Below are 24,012 nucleotides of genomic sequence, written 5' to 3' on the forward strand. Positions count from 1 at the left end.
ACAATGGTTTGAGGACAGTATGGAAGTATTCAGGATTATGTCCTTATTAATCAATGTGGCTCCATCAGCACTGAGCAGTTGAGATGCACCATACATCTTTGTCCCACAAATAAACTTTAGGCATCATGAAAGTGCTTTGGATTGTTACTATCAGTATAAAACTAAATGTCACCTGCCTTCTTACAGAACCAAGAATCCTGCATCTAAGTTTCATTCACACTTCACTTCTGATGGAATCAAAGGCTGCTTTCTTAGAGAAGGACAAACTAGCCTGCTGGTAAACCCTATGGAGGGCTCAGTATTATTTTTTTCATTTAGTAGCTTCTGAATTAGCCCATCATTCTTGTCGGACCAGTCTTAATATCTACAAGGGTTCTGGCCCAGGTTAGTAAATGTGGTGCTGACCCCCAAATCTCTGAACACTGCTCACTTCTTTTCACTCCACAGTTGCCAACCATACATTGGCTCCACTTTTTCTCCAAGTAAGCACATATCTTGAGTGTCAAGGAAGTCTTAAGGACATCCCAACTCAATCATTTTTTTTAAACTGAACTTAATCTCAGATTCCTCTCTAGCCTACTATGATTCAGGGATAGCATTGGTCTTAATGCTGGAAGCTTTGTAGTTTTCCCCTCTTTCTGTCCTCCCCTTTTTTTAAATTGTCCTTAAATTTGGGCTGGCAGAAAAAAAAAACCTGGATGAGACAATGGGATTGGATGTATGCTGAAGGAGGAAGCAAGTTAAGGGGAAAACTAGCCTGTAAGATGGTGTTACTCATCCAAAGTAGAAAAATAGAATAGAAAAGTAAAAAAAAAATAGAAAGGAGAGGAACTCTGGGAAAAAGTGACTAGTAGAAGTAGTCATGTGGAAGGGAAAATGAGCCTGAGTCTGGAAACCCTGAGGAAAAGGAAGAACAATGGTAGTTAGCCCAAAATCAGAATCCTGGGGTGACATGCCCCAACACAATCCAACATATTGCAATCCTATTTTGTGTGTACGTGTGTCAGAAAAAGTCTATTAGAAAATTTGAATGTTTTTTGGAATCCCAAATAATCCATCCTAATCCCTTGGTGTTCTCTCCATGATACTTATTTGTGAGCACCCTATATCATTTAATAGAATGTAAGCTCCTTTGGGGCAGGGACTGCTCCATTTTTTTCTTTGTATTCCCACCACCTAAGGAGCACATTGGAAGCTTATCATAATACCTGTTGGATTTTCAATGACCATCCACACTTTTTGGAATGTGCTATCCTTTCCAAAGGAAGATGACACTACTGACATACTTCTTGAGCTGGTTTTCCAGGTTGTAGTCATGGACTACATCAATGCTGATTTATGTCGGGGCTCCCAACCCCCCACAACAGCAATAACAGTTTGCAATACAAACACATCCTCGCAGAGAAACAGGGTTAGGTAGGCAGTCCCCTGAATCCTTGGTGAGCTCCTACTGCTTTTTTCATTCCTTTGTCAAGTAAAGGTTAATGATCCTAATAAGTGGATGTTTCCAGCCTTGGTGGCAATCTCATGGGAATCTTCCAAAGGAGGATCCAATCCAAAGGAAGGAATGTTTCCCTAATAAAATGTTTCTCAGAAGAGAAGGACAGCAACAAGACCATTCTTCGGCTGAAGAAAGCCATACTTAAAAGCAATTTCTACCAGAGTCCCTGCCCTGGAGGCTATGCTGCTTCTTCCCCTTAAAAAGGAGATTAAAGTCTTGGACTGCTGCTATGGTTTCCTGAGCTCCAGATCCACCTTCAGGTTTCTAACCTACAGACCAGCAGCATAATAACCAAGACTGGTAACAAAAAGCTATGTTCAACTGCATCAAGACTGTATATCCTTGCTGGATATACTTTCTGGCTTTGAATGCCTTTTTCCCTGATATGGCTAACCGAACCTCTTCTGTCAACTGTCCCATGTTCTCTAAGGGTCACACTTCATTACAATCTCAAATCTAGGGTTATAGATCACCTGGGTTAGGCCTGGCCTGATAAACCTTGACTGTTCAGGAGATCTGGATCTCATGAGTTGCTTAAAAGGTGAAAGTCTAAAGTGATGGGCAAACATGTTTAACATTTCCACAAAATTGTCTTTACTTTTCAGGAAAGCATAATGAGTTATTTGAGAAGTTTTATGTTTTCTGTGTTTGTTCATGTGTGCCTGAGTCTTTAGCAACTTACTCATTTTCAGAGGAGGAGAAAACAAAAATCTGTCTCATAGCTGATACCATATTGCCCAATGACTACTTCTTTTAGAAGGGACCCTGTTACGCACTTTGGTAGGGAGAGCCTAGATGTGAGCCAAACCTAAGTTTTGTTTTGGAGATCTCCCTGGAGTCACTCTAGGGTCAGGGAAGAACTAGAGAGAGAAGTCTGTCTGCCTCAGTTTCCTCAACTATGAAATGAGAAATAATAATAGTGCCTACTGTACAGGGTTGTTATGAGGACTAAATGAGGTATTTGCAAAGTACCTGAAACAGTGCCTGGCACATGACACATGCTTATTTACTGCCCATTTCCTTCCTTCCTTCCCTCATTGGCTAGTCCCTCCCCATTACACAAGGAAGGAGAGAGTCAAGAGGTAGCCAATGTCATTGCTGAATGGAGTCATCTAGCCCAGATAGACTACTCCTTCCAGTACTTATTCCAGAACTGACAGATACATGATTACTGGGCCACTGTCAATAATATCAAAAAGTTGTGGAAAAGGAGAAAATATCACAAGATTGGAGGAAGGAAAATGCCCCAATTTTAAAAAAGGGAGGCGGGGGAAGAAAATAAAGTCTACAAATGATAGGCCAGTGAGCCCAGCTTTGATTCTGGGGAAAGTCTTGGGACAGATCATTAGATAGTTGGCCAACATCTAGAAAGGGAAGTGGTGGTTACAAGAGGCTAAAGATGACTTCACTGAGCACAGGTCACACCAGATTGCTCTCATCCCTTTTGGGGACGGGGTAACTGGTAGGTTATGGAAACTCTCTGAATATTGTTGATCGAGATTTTAGCAAAGCCCTTGATAAAGTACTCTGGAGGGAAGACGCACAGACATGGGCTAGAGTCTAGATTCTTAAACTGTGGGTTGTGGTCCCGTGTGGGCTCACCAAAATTTGGTCAACAGTAAAAGATTTCCCAACATGCAACAACCAAAAATTTATTTAAAAACAAATGTAATGAATTTGAGATATTTCTGTCAGTGCTTGCCTGTGTTGCATTGAACAACTTCACCACAGCTTTAGCTCTGAACACAAAGCATGTGCACTATGCACTGTGCATGCCCTCACACCATGTAATGTCAACCAGCACTACTGAAATGCTGGGACATGAGTGAAAAATCCTGGGCTAAACAATAATACCATTAGATTCTGAGGTGACTGAAAGAATAGATGGAAAGGGTACTTAGTAATGGAACAATGTCAATGTGGCTGGTTGCCAGGTGAGTATAAGAGGGATCTCTGTTGGGCCCTGTATTTTTTAACATACACAAATACACACACACACCCACACACATACCCACACACTATATGTATAGTGTGTGTGTATGTGTATGTATGTATATATATATGTATTTAAGTGTATGTATGTGTGTATATATGTATTTAAGTGTGTGTATGTGTGTATATATGTATTTAAGTGTGTGTATGTGTGTCTATATGTATTTAAGTATGTGTGTATATATGTATTTAAGTGTGTGTATGTGTGTATATGTATTTAAGTGTGTGTATGTGTGTATATATGCATATATATATATGTATGTTTTGTTTTGTTCTGTTTTTTAAGACTAGGTCTCCCTATCTCACCCAGGCTAGAAATGCAGAAGCGACCCTGGTCTGGTTCCACCCTTATTCAGCACTGGAGTTGGGCTGGTTTGTCCCTCAATTTTTTATCTGTCTGTGTTTGTTTCAGGGGTAGAAAAGGGGCTAGTGGGGGGGAGATGATTTGGAACTTAATTTTTTTAATGAATGTTAAAAACTTACATGTAATTGGGAAATATTTAATGAAAGAAATAAAAATACATTAATTCCTATGAAAGAAGTTATTTTTGCTTCAAAACTACAAAAATGTCAGCTGTTAATATGATTGAACAAATAATATTTGACATCAGCTTCCATAAATTAATTCTGAATAGATCTACAACTGCAAAACAGAATAGAGAAACAGTTTGTGACTGTGTTTCTAATTATTTTCTTTTCTTCCAAGTTTATATCTTGAAAGCACACTGGGCTCCTTTTTCCAAAGGATGATCCCACACACAAACAAAGCTGCAGTAATCACAATTACAGCCAATTCTCAATTAATTGGGGCGTTTGGGGAAAGACTAACCATATGGAAAATTAATTTCCTAGGCAAATAATATAGGACTTCAGAATTACAAAGAATATTCCAAATTGTCTCCCACCAGTAAGCAATGAAAAAAAAGGTAGTCTGCTTCCAAAGGGCAGCCTCTAATGACATAGTTGAGATGGTCAGGGACACAGAGTTCAGGAAGCGCTGTTAGTTCCCAATGGACTACTTCTCAATCAGGGCACAAGGACCTGAGTGGGAGAGGGCTGCCATCCAGTTGGGTATTCCAAGACTGTAACATTGGCATTAACTCACAGAAAACTTTCCCTTTGAAAAGGCATGCTCACAGATAGCTACTGCCAGCTGCTTTCTTCCTTTCCCCTCTGGAAGTGGAGGATGGTAAAAGCCATGAGTCTGCTGGGAACTCACATGGGTGGAACAGCTAAGCACAGGCATTTTAACAACAGCCACCAGTGATTTAAGTCTCTGTTTCTCCCGTCCCAGCACAGCTATTTTAACTGCAGAGAGAAAAGGGACCAGCCAATGCCTCCAGGATTCACATATGGTCAAATATTCTAGCATGTGCAGTCTGAAGAAACCTCTGCCCTCTCTAAGGATGGTAGTGAACAGGGCACCAGTATCTAGCAGGAAAATGTAATAATAGCATTTATATGGACTTTAAGGTTTGCAAAACCTTTTATATTTATCATATCATTTTATCTGCACAACAACCCTGGGAAGTAGGTGCTATTGTAATCCCCATTTTACAGATGAAAGAAACTGAGCCAAAAACCAAGTGACTGGTCTACATCTCAAAGGTATTAAGTGTCTGTGACTGAATTTGAACTAAGGTCAAAGGTCTATCTACTGCAGCACCTTCCTAGAATAGAATTTAGTATTAGAGATGTGACCAACCTTTTGAAAATTGTTTGTGAATTTAAAATTGACTCCGACTGGGATTCCTGTCCCTGTAATTGATCTGTTAAGAGTATTTCCTTTGGTATATTCACCATGGCCTTCCACATGTGGGTTTCTTTGTGACAAATCTTGAGTTCAAATGCTATCTTTGACACTTACCAGCTGTATGACCCTAGGCAAGCCATTCAGCCTCAGATTCCTCATCCCTCAAATGGAGATAAGAGTTCCTACCTCATTGAGTTGTTGGAAGGATCAAATGGGAGGACATATATTAAGAGCCTTGTAAATCTTAGCTATTAGCTATCATCATTATTATGCTTATGTGTAATCAGATCTAGAGAATGACTCTCCAAAAATGAAGAATTTATGACATGGAAAGGATAATTAAAAATAGCAAATAATAATAAATAATGCATAAACCATAAGTGAATGAGGAGGAATGTACACAACTTGATCAATTGCCAGCTTTAGTCATCATAAAATCTTGAAGATTTCTCCATTTTCCAAATAAAGTTAGCCATATTCAGTAAGCATCTGGCCTATTAAAATTTTTTCAAACTTGCTTTTTTTAAGCACCACTTTTATACACTTATAGAACCATTAAAAACTAGAGCCGGGGGGACTCCCTCATCACTACTTCCCTTCTATTTTTTTTTCAGTTGTGAATAAGCAACCACACTCCACAAACAACAGGTTCTGCTGGTGACTGAGCATACCTATAAAGTCCCTTCTTGTAATCAGAACTTAGAACAAAGCTTAATGATGCATAGTTAATGATCTACACCATTTCCCTCATGTTTCATGGTAAATGAGACATAAAGCATCAGCAGTTTACATAAGTGACTGAAATTAGAGTGATGTTTACAAAGCAAAACCAAATGTTTACTCTTCCCCTTCTCCCTTTGCTAGCTCTCTCATTTATAAGCAAAGTTATTGTTAAACATTTTCCATCATGCTATGAAGTATCCCATTATCATGACTTGCAAAAACACTGGCCAGTTCTGAGTGGAGTTGGTTTGAGACATGCAGTTATGTGGAGCAGGAATAAATTGTCTGGATAGCCCCAGAGATCAGAGCTAGGAGAAGTGGGTGGAAAGTGATGCAGATACTATCTTGAAATAAGGAAAAACTTATCCCAAAAGAGAATGGGCTGCCTATGGAAGGCATGACTACCTCTCCCCGCAGGTTAGCAAATAGAACCTGGAGAACCACTCCTACCTGGGTCTAGCTGGCCTCTCCCAAGCCTTCTTTCTCTGGGTTTCTGTGCTATACTCACACACCACTTATGGTACCATTCTTCATTTGCCTTAGGGGCTCTTAATTATGAGCTGTTACTATGTTTTTAAACAGTAGAATGTTAGCCTCTTTGGCCTCAATAAATCAAGTTCATTATTCTCATTAATCCAAAAGCCTGATATTTTGAGATTAATAGTGCTATTCTCATTCATTCAAAAGCCCAATATTTTGAGATTAATAGTAATTTTTTAGGGTTTTTTGTCTGATTTTATTAGTATAGGGAATAAGAAGTGAGGAAAATCCCTCTATCACTGAAGAATCCCAATTGCCTAGCATCTTAGTTTTAAGAAGATGTCTAAGGCAATGAAATGTTAAGTTAGTTGTCCAGCGCCACAGAGCTAACACCTTACCATAGGCAGGACTTAAACCCAGGTCTTACTAACTCCAAGGCTGGTTCTCTATACATCCCCTCCTCTAAGAAGTATAACTGTAGGAAGCACTTTCTTACTTCCCATTAGTAACTAGGAATCTCCTGAACACCAGAGAAACATCTCTCATTCAGTACTGTTTTTCAGACACCTGTGAACTGGAAAAGAACCACAAAGCACAAGGCAATCAGGGACCAGAGGTCCTGTCCCAGGCATGCACGTGTTCTCAAGGCCATGTGCTCACAGCCTCCATAGAAGCTATCCCATTGGGAACTTGGGGGACACTTAGCAAAGTCCCAAGAGACACACTCAAAAGAGAAGAAAGAAATGGAGAGGCAAGGACTACAGTCCCTCTGTTTAAAATCTATTGATCAGATAGTATTTCTCAGATCAACAGCCAATACTCTTTGGTACAACCATCTGTCATGGGAGAGCAAGGAATTGATCAGGAACATCTAGTCATACATGTCCTTTAGCAAATATTAGAAGACATGAAAGAGAGAAGGAGAGAAAGAGGGGGAGAGGGGGAGAGGGGACAGAGGAGAAAGAGAGAGGGGGAGAGAGACACACAGAGAGAGACAGAGACAGGGGAGAAAGGGGAAGAGAGAGAGAAAGAGACAGACAGACAGAGGGGGGAAGAGACAGAGATAGACACACAGAGAGACAGAGAGAGGGGGAGAGGGAGGAGAGGGAGGAGAGAGAGGAAGGAGACAGAGACAGACAGACAGACATACGGGTGGGGGGGAGTGTCAGACAGAATAGACCAAGGTGAAAATCAGGTCTGCTTCACAAGAAAGGGGTATTGGATTCATGCTTCACAGTTTAAGAATTTGTCAATGTATGCTTATGAGTCTTTTGTGCTTTAAACATGACTTTGCATTGGAAGAAATAATTAACTGCCCTATGTCTTCTATCTACTACTTCATACATTGAATGATTTCTCTGGAAGCGATGAGACCCTAGACATGAGCTGTTGCTGTTGTTATTGTTCAGCTATATCCAACTCTTTGTGAGTTCATGGACCACATCACACCAATTCTATCTGTGGGGCTTTCTTGGCAAAGATACTTATGGTACTCGATAACTCAGTGAGTTACCATTTCTTTTCCAGTAGAAAAAGGCAAACAGGTTTAAGTGACTTGCTTAGGGTCACACAGCTAGTAAATATCTGAGGCTGCATCTGAATTCAGGTCTTTCTGACTCTAGGCCCAGCACTCTATCCATTGAGCCATCCAGCTGCCCCAGACAATTAATCAATTTTCCCCAGGACTCTGGGGTTGAGGCATAATAAGATTTATGGTACAAGAAAAACCTAATCCTCTCTCTTTAAGGTCAGGTTCCTCCAAAGACTGAATAGATATATCTATATAGATATATAATATGTATACATTTCTATATCATATAGATATGTACATATATGTTGTCTATATATGTATATATACATGTATGAATATGTATACACACACATATATATAGAAGTCATACTGGCTACATATGTCTGTATCTGTAGTTGTTTGTTTTCTCAACAACAAAAAAAAATCCATAACAATGCTGCTCTTTAACTGTATGTTAAGTCCTAAAAACATTTCTCTGAAAGGCTGGGTTCTAATCCTAGCTCTGATGCTTCTTATCTGTATGACCTTACCCATGTACATGTATAAACACACACACGTGTAAGCACTCAGCTATTTGCAGCCTGGACCTGTTACACGTGGTATATTTGGCTTCTTAAATTCCTTCAGCACGAGCTACACACCCTCCTAACCATCTCTTGCGAAAACAAAATCATTATCAGGTTCTGAAAATGAGCAGTTTACCGGCACTGAAGGCCATAATAACAAAATGCACCTGCGTTGCTTGTGAGGTAAACGGACCATCTGAGTTCCATGGGCAGCTAAATGCTGGCCAGGAGAGATCATGGGATCACAGACAGAGACCCCAGAAGCCACTGGCAGCTCAAGCAGCTCAGGGGAGAGAGTACTGACTTGGAAGTCAGGAAGAGTTGAGTTTGAATCCCATCTGTCTCAGATATTTAATGCGGTAGCTATGTAAGTCTGGCAGACACTAAACCTGTGCCTCAGTTTCCTCATCCATAAAATGGGAATAATAATAGCCCCTGCCACCCAGGGTTGTTGTAAACATCTCATACATACAGGGCTTTGGAAACCTCCAAATGCTCAATAAATGTTATTGTTGTTACTGTGTTTGTTCTCTGATCCAGCTACCTCATGTTACAGAGGAAGAAGCTGAAACCCAAGTTGGTTAAGTGAACTGTCCCAGGCCAAACAGATAGTAAGAATCTGAGATGGGATTAGAACTCAGCTCCTCTGACTCCAGGGTCAGTGCTCTTTCCCACATACCCCATTTCCTCCCAAGTTACCCTTATAAAGTGTGACTGCAAAGGACTCTGGGAAACCAGCTGATAACAGATAATAGGAAAAGTCACAAGCAGTGAATATTTCTAAATAACATCTACAGACTCAAACCAAAGCACAATCAAGGCATAACAAGGACAGTACCCTGTCCTTTGATCTTTCCCACCAGCACTGTCATCGCTATTACCAGCATGTTTAAAATTGAAAAGAAAAAAGCACGACATTGCCTATGTGTGAGCACACAACCACTCACTCACCCACCCAGACTCAGAAAAGAGTTTCTCAAGGGTGCAAAGTACACTTAGGGAGACAGAGGTCCTTAACCTGGGGCCCAGGACCTTGGATAGCTATATTGAATATAGCCAGGTTTCTATGTACTTTATACATTTAAAGGCATTTTTTTCTGAGAAGGATCCACGGACTTTATCAGACTTTCCAATGGGTCCATGACATAAAAATGGTCAAATGTAAGCAGAATTCAGCTCACAAGCTGTAGCATTCACTGGAGAAGATAATGAATGCTTTGTATCAAGATGCTTTTAAAATGAGGGACAAGAATCTATATTGGTTTGGAAAATGTTGAGATTTCTAAAAATTTCAAAGACACACCAAGTACCACTAGAAGAATGGAATAAAAACATAATTATTAGCCTTCCAACTTCAAAACCACCACACATTGCAATTTCCCTTAGAAGTCTTTGTGTTAAATGTACCAGACATAAATAATGTGCCCAAGAAACATTATACTGTGCCTTTCCTGTTTCTTGTAAAGATGGCAGGCCAAAGAGGTACTCGGTATCTAGTCATGTGAAATCTGAACTCCTCCCCACTTTTCTCCCAAAGCATGCTGAAGGACAAGAGAAATCTCAGTGAGGGCTTGGGTTAGGGGAAGAACGGTGGATAGCAAAAATGACAAAATGGGGGAGACGTCTTACCAGACCATCACAGTTGCTAATGGCAACAGAAGTTCCTGGGATGTCTGTCAAGTCTCCAACATAAGCACAGTTGGTCCATAAAGGTTCTCTTTTCCAAATCTGCTCTGAATCACTTCCAGGCTGACTATCATTTACATGGCTGGGTCCATCCTCGGTGACCACAGAGGGCTTATACCACTCCACCATGGCTCCTGGTGCTACCAAGTGAGTGTTTGGTTTCAGCCGGAGGTGAAAGTCCCTTCCAAAAGCTGTCACATTGAAAAACAATTGTTCAGGGTTGGAAGACACATCCCTTGGGACTCTCTTCTTTTGACTTGCAGAAAGAATGTGGGAGAGGTAGTGCCCCTGGAGGTTGGTGCTGATGGGGGTGACCAGCTCGTATTCTCTAGATCGCTTTTTTGGCAAATCTGTGGGAAGAAAAAATACAACTATCGAATTCTTTCTTATAATAGGAGCACAGAAGAGGTCATAGTAGAGCTAGAAGTATGACAACTAGCAATTGCATGCCTAGTTTGACCCAAAAGATATATTCCAAAAACTTCATGTGTACAGCAGACTTTTACTTATGAAACTCAGGAATAATTGCACTGAGGGGGCTTTCTATCTGGCATATCCTGGGCCCAGAGTCTTTCACATACAAGGGATGGGAGCTATAAATATCTGCTGAAAACTGAAAGAGTGAATAATAAGTCACAAAAAAGAAAATTTTCCTGTGATAGAAGTAGCCACCTCTAATTTGACTGCTATCCCAGTGTTGGCAAGAGTGCTAATAAGCAAAGAACAGGTGAGAATAAAAAAAATGAAGGAAAAAAAAACCATAAGCAAGATGAGTATTGAGGGACTGATTAATTCAGAGTTAGCTGCATTTTCATTTTGTACACCAAATAGATTCTCCCATGAAACATGAAGCCAATGAATTATGTGGGATTTTGTATCTGAATAGTTATCTCTATTGCACGAATTCATGGTCATCAAGAGGACAAATGCCCCAAACTTCCTGTTGATGACCTAAATTCCACAATTCAAAATTAATTCCTTTAGTTTAAGCCAAAGAAAGCCTGTGCCTCGTATTAAAATATAAATACCCTAGGAGAGTAAATTCAACCTTGTTGGTCTCAGTGTGAATGAGTTTCCTGGTTCCCTGGTAACTTCATCAGCTCCCTCCCACAGGCTTCACTATCATCCTGATACAGGGATTTGAGACAGACAGACAGACAGACAGATAGATAGACAGACAGACAGACAGATAGATAGACAGACAGACAGACAGATAGTTAGACAGACAGACAGACAGATAGATAGACAGACAGACAGACAGATAGATAGATAGATAGATAGATAGATAGATAGACACAGATTAGAAAGATCAGATAGATAAAGAGATAAATACATACATACTCACATATATGTTTATAGTATACATACAAAGTAGCTAATATTTATAAAGAACTAATCATAGTACCCAACACACATAGTAGACACTATTCAGAAGTTTATTCCCTTCCGCCCTTCCCATGTGTGCATGTATGCACACATCTCCTTGGTGCTCCAATCCCAGATAACCAATCCCCTATTAGACACTTCACATTGGATATCCTGAAACTCTACACGTCTATAACTGAACTCAATTATTATTGTTATATATTAGAATAGCTTCATAGCACATAATTCACATTTTAATCATTCATTAAGTGGATGAAATGCTTTTCTCATGAGTATCCTGTGAGTTAGTCCCAAAGTGGTGAAATTAATTTTAAAAACAGTCCTAAAGTAACAGAGTCAATATTCAAACTCAGGTCTCTTAACTACAAGTTCATTGCTCTTCCCACTGAACCAGACTATGTTGCAAAGAGATCAGGGCCATCTGGATCTGGAAGGGCAAATCACACAGTCATATTTCAAAATTTAAATGAATCTGTGATCTTCACTCTGTTAATAACTCCCTCCCACCACAGATTGCAACCCATCCACAGCTTCTCACTCTATACAACTACAATCCACATCCTCTCATAAATTCTCAATGGGGGAGCCCACCTAAAATGCTGGGGCACTTACTCTACAATTATGGGTTTTTTATGCATGTATAAATGGAGAATGAAGGTTGGGGTCTGGACAAATGCCTCTCTGATGACATTCCTCACTTGACTTCGCCTGCATATTCCTAATCAGTAATGTGCTGCCAAGTACTCATACCCACCATGAATCTCTCCTTTGCCCTTAGGAAGGTTGGCCACATTATTCCTTCAAAAGCATTATTTCATTATCACACTTTGTTAAAAAAAAAATAAAAAGTAATTGATCCAATGTTTTGTGATACTATTAAGTGCTCACTATGTCTGGCACCAGTGACCTCTCTGTTCATGAGGCATAGGCTTGGGTTTTCTGTTCAGTCTACCAGTCTTTGATCTCTCTAATTTTCTGCACTAGAGCCACATTTTCAAACATAATTTTCTCCATGCTCTTCATCCTTTGCGCTGATATCTTTATTTAAGCATATGTTGACTGAATTTGGAGAGTTTTGTCAATATTTTGTAGAATTTTTCTACCTTTTGATGTTCAGTCACTTTTTCAGTCATATCTGACTCTTTGTGACCCCATTTGGAGTTTTCTTGGCATAGATACTGAACTGGTTTGCCATTTTCTTCCCCAGCTCATTTTATAGATGAGGAACTGAGGGAAACAGGGTCAAGGAACTTGCCCAGGATCACACAGCTAGCAAGTGTCAGATTTGAACTCACAAAGATGAGGCTTCCTGTCTGTAGGTCCAGTAATCTATCTACTGTACCACCTACCTGCTTTTACTCTGTAACAAATGGTGACTTATAGACTACAATTATGTTCAAGATGGAATATTTTTTTAAATCAATATTTAATGAATAAACACAAGAGGAGCAAGTATTCTATGAAAAGTTATGTTAGGTATGGCCTTTTGATGAATTAAAAAACCAACTCTTCCAAATCAGAGTTAACTTCCTTAAATGTTGGCTGATTGATTGGTTCCCTTTCAGAGGCAGAATATCAAAGTACATATCATCTGACTTAACTAGTAGTATGTCCATTCAGTCTCTGGATAAGGGACTTGCCTAGAGAATACTAGGAGTCAACTGACTTCATAGCTTCCATACTGATTACAGACAGTATAAAAATTAAGTGATCCTTAACTCCATCTTTTCCCTTTTTCATCACTTGGACCGTGTCCCTTCAAGTAGGAAAAGGGGCTGCGAAGTAGTGAGGGCCCTTTTCTATTTTCCTTTGCTTTATTGGTTGCCATGGCTAAATGAAACATCATAGAATGACCACCCCAATAGCAACAAGTCCCTCCTCATTTAAGTGGGCTGGTCAGAAAGAAGAAAGAACAAGGTGATCTAGCTATATTTTCAAACAATCTGGTATTGGATAATAAATAGAATGGTGAATCAGTGAAATATATTAGGTGCACAATACATTATAGTAAATGACCATAGGAATCTAGTGTTTGATAAACCCTAAGATTCCAACTTTGGGGATAATTTATAGTTATATTATATATAGTTATATTATCATTATTTGACAAAAACTACTGGGGAAAGTGGAAAACTGTATGGCAGAAACTAAGTATAGACTAACATTTTATACCATAAACCAAGATAAGATCAAAGTAGCTAGATGATTTGCACAGAAAGGGTGACACCATAAGCAAATTAAGAGAGTATGGAATAGCTTGTTTGTCAGATCTATGGATAAGGGAAGAATTTGTGATCAAACAAGATAGAGACAGCATTATGAAGTGTAAAATGGATATTTTGTTTATATAAAGTTTAAAAGTTTTTGCACAAACAAAATCAATGCAACCAAAATTAGAATAAAAAAAGGCAAAAAATCTGGGGGGGTGGAATTTACCACAAGTATCTCTGATAAAGGCTTCATTTCTCAAATATAGAGAGACATGAGTCAAATTTATAAAAATACAAGTCATTTCCCAATTAATAAATAGTCAATGGACATTAATAGACAGTTTTCAGACAAAGAATTAGAGGGAAAAGGGGTGGGTAGGTGGCACAGTGAATAGAGCACTGGCCCTGGAGTCAGGAGGACCTGAGTTCAAATCCACACTCAAACACTTAACACAAAAAAACTAGCCTTGTGACCTTGGGGAAGTCACTTAACCCCAATTTCCCTATCTTTCCCCCTCCAAACAGCAAAAAAAAAATTAGAGGGGAAAAAACTTACAGTGCGAAGATGGCAGAGTGAGGAAGGAAACCTCTGAAACCATTCCAAATTCCCCTCTAAACAACTAGGAAAGCATCTCCTCAAAATTGACCTAAAGAGCAAGGAAGCAGCTAACCTTTGATCTCTAAATACAAGAAATATGAAAAGGTTAAAAAGAAATAAGAAGCAAGAAAGAGAAAACATAAGAAATTCAATAATGTTAAACTGCTTATATTTCTATATTACAAGATAACATTTGGAAAAAAAAAAAGAATTTTATTACTATAAGGGCAATTAGAGGAACTAAATGTCGACAGAGGATATAGAAATAAGGTGACTTTGATGGGATGATATCTCCCAAAACATAAATAAAGGGGTGAGAAAGAAAATTGCACTTGAAGAAGGAGGGGGAAGATTGAATGGAGTAAATTACCCCCACATAAAAGAGGCATAAAAGAGTTATTATAATGGAGGGGAAGATGGATGGAGGACAGGCAAAATTTAAACTTTACTCTCATCAGAATCTGTTCCACTTGATACAGAAATCTATCTTACCCTGTAAGGAAGTAAAAAGGGACAGGGATAATAGGAGGGGGAGAGGGACTGAAATAAGGGAGGGGAGATTGGGGAAAGGTGGTGATCAGAAGTAAAACACTTGTAAGGAGATAAAGGGTTGGGATAAGAGAGAGGAGGGATAAACAAGAGAAAATTAGCATGGAAGGAAATACATAGTTAAGTATCATAACTGTAAATGTGAATGGGATGAACTCACCTGTAAAACAAAAGTAGACAGCTGAATGGACCAAAAACCAGAATCCTACAATAAGTTGTTAACAAGAAACAAATTTGAAACAGAGAGATACACATAGGGTTAAGGTAAGATGCTAGAGCAGAATCTATTATGCTTCAGTTGAAGCAAGAAAGCAGGGTAGCAATCATGATCTCAGACAAAACAAAATCAAAAATAGATCTAATTTAAAAAGATAAATAAGGAAATGATATCTTGCCAAAAGGTACCACAGACAATGAAGTCATATCAATACTAAACATATATGTGCCAAATGGTACAGCATCTAAATTTCTGAAGAAGTTAAATGAGTTACAGGAGGAAATAGATAGTAAAACTGTACTAGTGGGGGACCTCAACTTTACCTTCTCAGAATTAGATAAATCAAACCAATAAATAAACAGGAAAGAAGTTAAGGAGGTGAACACAATTCTGGAAAAGTTAAATATGATAGATCTCTGGAGAAAATTGAATGGGAATAGAAAAGAATTACCTTTTTATGAATACTATATGACAGATACACAAAAATTGACCATGTATTGGGACATAAAAACTTCACAACCAAATGCAGAAAAGCAGAAATAATAAATGCATCCTTCTCAGATCATAATGCAATAAAATTTACATTCAGTAAGATACTAGAAATAGAAATCAAAATTAACTGGAAATTAAATAGTATAATCCTAAAAAATAAGTGGGTCAAAAAATAAATCACAGAAACAATAGATAATTTCATTTTTTTTTTAAATTACAACGGGATACTATACCAACATTTATGGGATGCAGTCAAAGTGGTATTTAGGGGGAAATCTGCATCTCTAATTGCTTATATCAATAAAGCAAACAAAAGGCAGATCAATAAATTGGCCATGCAACTAGAAAACTAGAAAAAGGACAAATTAAAAATCCCCAATTAAACACCAAATTACAAATCCTAAAAATCAAAGGAGAGATTAATAAAAATAAAAGAAAACCACTGAACTAATAAAAGTAGAAGCTGATTTTATGAAAAAGACAATAAAACAGATAAACCATTGGTTAATTTTATTTTTAAAAGGAAAGAAGAAAATCAAATTACTAGTATCAAAATGAAAGAAGTGAATTGACTACCAATGAAGAAGAAATTAAGACAATTATTAGGAGCTATTTTGCCCAATTGTATGCCAATCAATTTGGCAATCTAAATGAAATGGATGAATATCTATAAAAATATAAATTATCCAGATTAACAGAAGAAGAAATAAAATGCCTAAATAACCCAATTTTAAGAAAAGAAATTGAACAAGCCATCAATGAACTTTCTAAGAGAAGTTCCCAAGAAAAAATCTCCAAGACCATATGGATTCACAAGCGAATTCTATGAAACACTCAAAGAACAATTAATATCTCAATACTATATAAACTATTTTTTAAAAAAGGCAAAGAAGGAATCCTACCAAATTCCTTTTACAACACAAATATGGTGATGAAACTTAAGCCAAGAAGAGCCAAAACAGAGAAAGAAAATTATAGACCAATTTCTCTAACAAATATCAATGTAGAAATTTTAATTTAAGTACTAGGTAAAGAGGTTATAGCAATTACACAAGGATCATACACTATGATCAGGTGGATTCTTTTAGAAGTATGGCCCACTAAACCCTTCACAATATCTCCTCCAATCTCTCATCTTGCTGTGGGGGTGACACTGAGGCTAATGGATTGTTGATGGAGTTGTGAACTGATCCAAACATTCTGGAGAACAATTTGGAAGTTGCACAAAGGGCAATCAAACTGCACATACCCTTTGATACAACACTGTCACTGCTAAATCTGTATCCCAAAGACATTTTTAAAGAGAGATAGAAAAGAACATATTTATACAAAAATAAAAACACACAATTTATAGTATACTTCCAAAAGAATCCATCGCTCTTCCTCTCCTTGAAGGCTTTCAATGGAGAGGACATCCATGACTCTTGAAGGCAAGCCTTTCCATTTATTTTGGGCAGTTTTCTTAGGAAGTTTTTCCCAACATCAAAATTTGCCCCTTGACAATTCCTACTTATCACTCCTAGCCTGGCCCTCTGGGGCCAAACAAAACTGATCCCTCCTTCATATGCTAAACCTTGAAAAATATTTGAAGGCAACTATTATGCATCCCCTGAGTTTTCTATAGGCTAAACATGTCTACTGCTTTGAACTGATGCTTATATGTCATGAACTCAAGGCCCTTTCCCATTCTTCTAGACAATCTCCAGTTTATCAATGTCCTTCTTAAACCATGGAGCCCAGAACTGGTTACAGTTTCATCCCCTCCTCTTTAAAGTAAGTACTTTGTATCAGGAATAAGTTGTGGGGTTTTTTAACCCATTTTAATGCTAATTTCCCACACACAGGTTTTTGCTCTGCTCCTATCAACCTGCCCTAAAAAAGGAATTTCAATTTCCTTAGGCTGTTAATTTTTTTCTTTTTCTTTTTTTCTTTCTTTCTTTCTTTCTGCTTTTATTTAGAGGGCAATTGGGGTTGAGTGATTTGCCCACAGTCACACGGGTAGTAATTGTGTCAAGTGTCTGAGGTCAAATTTGAACTCAGGTCCTCCTGACTCCAGGGCTGGTGCTCTCTTCACTGCACCATCTAGCTGCCCTGCTTTTTTTCTTTTTCTTTATCTTTCCCCCTACTTTTCCTTTGTCCTTTCTCTTTTCTCACCCAGTTAGTCCTATGGTCCAAATTCTTCCCTCCCCTCCAATATTAAGTAATAGTCTTTTGTGGGGGTATTTCTTTGCTTTGTCCTCATTGTTTCTCTTCCCAAGGGTAGAGTTTTTGAAGTACTCAGAACTCTCACTTGTACAATTATTGCACTTGTCAACCTTACCACATCCTCCTTACTTACTGTACTTTAATTGTTAGAAATAGCAATTGGTGAAGGAAGCAATGCCAGCTGGAAATACTGCCCTTTGGAATGAGTCACTGTCTCCAGTCATGATGCCCAGCGCTGCCCTAACCATGGCCACTCTCTATGAAATGATCAGCACTCCCAGATACCCACACCTCTACATTTGATGGGAATGCATCTCTAGCAGCCCCTCTCATTTCCTCTTCTCCCCCATTCATACAATGTCCCACTGCACTCTTTCTCCCCCAAGAGATCCTGATTCCCTTATCAGATCTCCATTATTCTTTACATCTCCTTTGATCTTCAGCCACTTAGGTCCTTTCTGTCTATGATGATCCCTTTGGGTTGTTTCTGTTAGCTCTCAATTTAGTGTTGTTGTTTTTCTTCATTTTTTTCAGTCACGTCTGACTCTTCTATGACCCCATTTGGGCTTCCTTGACAAAGACGCTGAAGTGGTTGGCCATTTCTTCTCCAACTCATTTTACAGATGAAGAAACTGAGGCAAACATAGTTAAGTGACTTGCCCAGGGTCACACAGCTGGTGTGTAAAGCTGGATTTGAACTCAGGAAGATGAGATTACCTGACCTCCATGCTATCTACTGATCAACCTAACTTGTCCCTCAATTCAATATTTCCCTTAAAAAAATAGTAGGCTATAAACATGAGGCCATTGTTTATATTAGAGTTGTTTTTTTTTTTAATAATTGTTACCATTTAGCTTTCCTGTATTTCATTACTTAGGCTGCTTGCAAGTCAAATCTATCTATCTCATCCCTCTCCCTTTTCCTCTTTGATCAAAGGTCCATCTTTTCTGCAGATGATTATGCTCAACTTTGTAGAATATTATTTTGAGTTACAATTTAAGCCTTTTAATTTTTAGATTATCCTATTCCAGTTCTTACTCTGATTTTCCTGGGACTCCAGAATAATGCTGGGTTTTTTTAAATTCCTTATTGCTTTATGTCTCAAGGTCTTTGTTCTGGTTCTTGCAAAATGTGATGTTTGTTATTGTAGTTGTAAAATTTAACCATGACATGATTTATGACATGAATGAATGACACATGAATTTTACATTTGTTTTGACAGTGATGTGGATTTGATTGATAAGTGCTTTGTCTATGTCAAAAAGTTTTGGACAGTTATCTTGTATTTTTATCTTGAGTGCAGTTTGTCATTCAAGTTTTTTGATTTGTCATTTGCTCCTCCAAGACATAGGACCTTAAAATTCTCTCTTTGCATCCTGCTGTCAAAGACAATCAATTTGATGAGTACACAATGCGTGCTTTCTTTTTAACAACGCCTTTTGCATATTTTGGTCCAATTTATTGTATTCAATTATTTTCTACCCTACTATTTGTGTTTTTAAGATTCTGTTTTGAAAACTGATTTTTAACCTAGTTAACCCATTTCATTCCTAATATCTTCTCTCAAAATCTGCATTTATCTTTTGAACGCTTGTAGGTTTTCTTGCTGTCGTTTCATGGTCTCTAGGGAATACGTAGGATTCTCTTCTTTGATGCAGAGTTGTGGCTCATTTTCCTTCCTCAACTAATATTTGTTCATTTTACTATATTTCTCCCCTAGCATTTTTATGAATATTTCCTTTAGTTTCTATGAGCTGATTCTCAGTTGGTTTATTTACTTTTGAGGCAAATTTTTACTCTAACCCTTGGTCTGTGGGGAATTAAACCCTTTAATATTATTTTGTATTCCCAGACAATTTTCCCTAGTTTCTCTCCCAATTCTTTGGATCCTCCCCATTAAAACTGGTAGGCATATCACTGAGGTTAGGCATCCTCAGACTACTCATGGTGGGAGGAAAAGGGGGAGGCTTAGTTCAAGTTCCTGCCCAGGGTAAAGTGAGGAAAGTATGGAGGAACAGGGAGAAAGAATAAGAACTGGCCCCAGGAGGGTTTCTAATATCCCTTCCCTTAAATACAAGTTTCTTCTCCCTCTAGGCCTCTCTGCCATAGTTCCATTGCCCCCCATTTTCTGCCCCTGTTCAATATCATCTCCTGTTCCATCCCATGTCTGATCAGAATAAGTGTCTACCATACCTGAAGGGGTTTTGGATGGACCTATTGCGATGGGGAGACCCAATAGGAATATTCCCCACCTGCAACTGGAAGTATGTGACTCTTTCATCACACTATGCTCAACTCAGAGAGTGGGCTGGAAAGTGGTCACATGATCCTCTCTATAGTAACTACCACCCTCTTCCCCCATTCCATTCCAGAAGATCCTTTCTAGCCCAAAGTTGCCAAGGGTTTACTGGCTCCCTAGAAATAAAAGACATGAGATCATTGCTGGGGCTGCCCCACCTCCACCAGCAGCTTTGTCTGGTAGCTATGTACAAAAACTGATCCAGGTGTCAGACTAAACTGGCTATAGCACCAACATTTCCAATATCCTTCCCCTCAAAAGCTGCAAAACACTGCGTAATAAGAACTGATCTCATAAGCCTATTATAGGGATAGCACTTGGCAAATCTTATATTATTATACAAATGTGAGCTATAGATATATGAATGCACACACATATACATAGATGGGTGCTGATAAATGTTTAACAACCAGCCTTTCAAAAAAAAGTGTACACAAAACATTTTTAAGTTGAATCTGAATTTTCACATTTTATATATTAATAAATTTTATATTCATCAATATTTATTATAAATAAATTATATTTTTATTTATTTAGATTTTCTTAAGTCTAAACAACCATATAAACCAAGCCCTGATTTGTAGCATTTGATGATTTCTGAGATATAAATGATCAATGAAATCATATAAATGAATCATATAAATGAAAATTTAACAACACACTCTCATTATATATCTTTATCACTATACAAAGTGACATGGAGAGAACATCAAATTGTGTTTTCATTGATCGTAGGAAAGGCCTAGACTAGGAAATCCTGCTATTAATGAAGGTTGGCACTTTCTCTGCAATTTATAGTGTTAAGAAAATTTCCTGGAGCACTGAGAGGTTAACTCAACAGTCAATCAGTCAAAAAGCATTTAATATATGCCTACTATGTGTTAGGCAAAGTACTAAGTGCTAGGGATACCAAAATCAATTGGCAAAAGACAGTCCTTGCCCTCAAGGAACTTATACAGTCTAATGGGAGAGACAATATGCTAACAACTAGGTAAAAACAAGCTATGTACAGGATAAACTGGAGAAAATTAACGGAGAAAAGACAGTAATATTAAGGAAGTTCTGGAAAGGCTTCCTGTAGAAGATTTTAGATTTTAGCTGATCTTTTAAAGAAGATGAGAAGGAAGCAAATTCTAGACAAGAGTAACCAGACAGTCAAGGAACCTATAGAATTGGGAAACAGAGTGTCTCATACAAAGAACAGAAAAGAATCCAGTGTCACTGGGATCACAGAGTACATGGAAGAAGACTGGAAAGTGTAAGTGACTTGCTCAGAATCACAGAGCCTATATGTTTCAAAGGTGACACCTGAACTTAGGTCTTTGGCCTCTGAAGTTTGGTTCTTTATCCATTATGCCACTCCAGGACAGATCAGTGATGGAGAAGTATCAAAGGCTGTCTATAAAAGCATTTTCTTTACAAAGGTAGGTACTCAAAACATGCAACAAGTTGACCTCAAAAATAATCTTGAGTGTCTTTCAGTAGCTAAAGAAATGATTCTAAAAATGTTTTTGAGTTGTCATGTGAAGATGGCACTGTCATCAGCAAGGATAAGAGCCTGAAGGAAAAAAATGAGTTGGAAGGATGGATTTAAGGAGTCATATAAAGGAACTGGCCAAACAGAAAGGCTTTCCATGGTCTGTAGACATAGAGACGAAAAAGGAAGCATGTTTTCTCAAAAGCAAGTAAAATTAATTGGGACATATGTAGAAATTTTTAATCCAGCCAAACTCTTTGGCCCATTACAGCTCTAGAACCTTATCTCTTAAGTCCCAAGAAATATGTTCATGAGCTTTCTATCCCAGCTGCAAATCTCTGTTTTACTTCCAAAGAATCTTTGTTTAGCTATTTGAAGGCACACATTAATTTTTTGCTCATTATTAGGAAAGAGGAAACAAATAGTTGTGATCTTAAAATTCTTCTCATGTTTTTCATCTGGCTTTGAAAATAAACTCCAGTTGCCCAATGTTTGTGTTCAAGAAAGCCATTTAGGAAAGAACAGCACATTCTTTTAGTGCATAAAATCAGGTAAGGGGAGAATTTTAATGGCATGGTTTTAACTTTGTTAAAAATTTGTTTTAATATGGTTAACTGTGCTGATAAATGTAGAACAGGGCTTTAAAAAGTCATACTAGAAGGGAAGAATGTTAATGTGCTAATCTTAGCTCTGGGGGCACATTCTTTTTAAAAGCATTTGGAATCAATATTGCTCATGACTATCAGAAATATTTATTGATCCATAGCCTGTCTTGGGCCCTATACAATAAGTTAGCAAGAGATAATTCCTACCACACAATATGTCCAGACACTCAGCAATGAGAAGTTTCACAAATAAATTAGAAGAAGCCCCATAGCCAAGACCTGAAATAAGTACACTTGGCTATAGCAAGAATAGGGACAGGGATGAACCCTGGGATTTAAATGATATAAAGGACTCCCATTCCCTCTACCACCACTCTGAAAGGTAAAAGCACTTAGGGTCATGTAGGGGCAACCACACTGGTATCCCCAGGACAGCTGCTAGCACAGGTTCTTAGGCCTGCTTTACTAGGAAAGATAGCTATTTAAGGGTCAACAACCTTTTTTAATTACATTCATTAGTTCAAAGGAAAAGTCAGCACCCTGAACTTCAGAGAAAATCCAAACAAAGAAAATAGATAAAATACAAGCAGAGAAGTAAAGACCAACAGACAGGGCTTCTAACTGTCTGAGAAATTAGCACAGCTCAACAGACAGATCCAACTGTCTGACCAAGGCAATGCACACATAGTTACCAGAGAGGGAAGCACCAATATCTGGGTGATGTTGGGTGGAAAGACCTAGGGTTGTGAATTGGATGTAATGAGATGGAACAGTTGTGTGCATTGTGTGTGTTTGCATCTGTCTGTGTTGGGTATCATGGGAGAGCAGATGACAGGATATATCACCCACATTCTCCTTTTCATCTCTCCCTGTCTATACTCTATTGCCAAGAAGTCTAATAACACTCAGTTTCACAGGGAATGTGCTGAGCATGGAGGGAAAAAATAGGTACCCAAAAAGCTTATTATGATAAACTGAATGAAATAACTTCAAATAAAAGGAGATCACATGTTGGGGGATCAGGATACCTAGGTTTCAATTCCAACTGAGTTAGTACCTGGGTAACTTTGAACAAGGATCTTAGCTGAACCTTAGTGTCTTTTCCTGTAAAACGAAGGAGTTGGACAACATTATGTTGAGGAGTTTTCCTGATAAAGCACATGAAATGGGCTATCATAATGTAAGTGACAAAAGAGAAGGGTATGTTGCTAAAGAACAGTCATGGTACTTAGGGAAGAACTCCCTATTGGAGGAAAACTGGAAAACAATCCAGCAGAAATTAGGCTTAGACCAACACCTTACACCACATTCCACAACACATACTAAATGTATATATGACCTTATTATGAAAGATTATAGTAAGAAGAGAAGCAGATCATATACATTTCACAGCAACGAGGAGGGGATGTATCCTTAATCAAACAAGGGATGGAGGCAATTACTGAAGATAAAATTGATAACTTTGATTACAAGAAAAAGAAATGCTTTTCAACAAACAAAACTAAGGAATCTGAAAGAAAAGGGAATGAATCAAATGGGGAAAAAATTCTTGTCAAACTCCTGCTGAGGATTTGGTATCCAGGAGATATAGATAACCTGTTGGTGATTTGTATCATGATGTAGAAGTTGTTTGATGATAAAGAGAGACTAAATACTGAATTGCTGCATAAAAAGTGAATCACTATAAAACAAAAAAAAAGTACAAAATGGAATAAAGAACTTAAAGAAATAAGAAAAATGA

General features: G+C 38.1%; 1 protein-coding gene across 1 annotated transcript in view; it reads right to left on the reverse strand.

Moving 5' to 3' along the window:
• The window catches only part of ADAMTS3 (ADAM metallopeptidase with thrombospondin type 1 motif 3), a 282,573-nt gene that overhangs the window by 245,864 nt on the left and 12,697 nt on the right, over nt 1-24,012 (reverse strand). Inside the window, exon 3 of the mRNA XM_069091667.1 lies at nt 10,176-10,582. Within this exon, the coding sequence (XP_068947768.1) occupies nt 10,176-10,582 (407 nt within the window). The remainder of the gene's footprint in view (nt 1-10,175; nt 10,583-24,012) is intronic.

The sequence above is a fragment of the Petaurus breviceps genome, unplaced genomic scaffold (genome assembly GCF_028583685.1).
Source record: "Petaurus breviceps papuanus isolate PSGF00001 unplaced genomic scaffold, PetGlider_PUasm1.0 126, whole genome shotgun sequence".
In the NCBI taxonomy this organism is placed as follows: domain Eukaryota; kingdom Metazoa; phylum Chordata; class Mammalia; order Diprotodontia; family Petauridae; genus Petaurus; species Petaurus breviceps.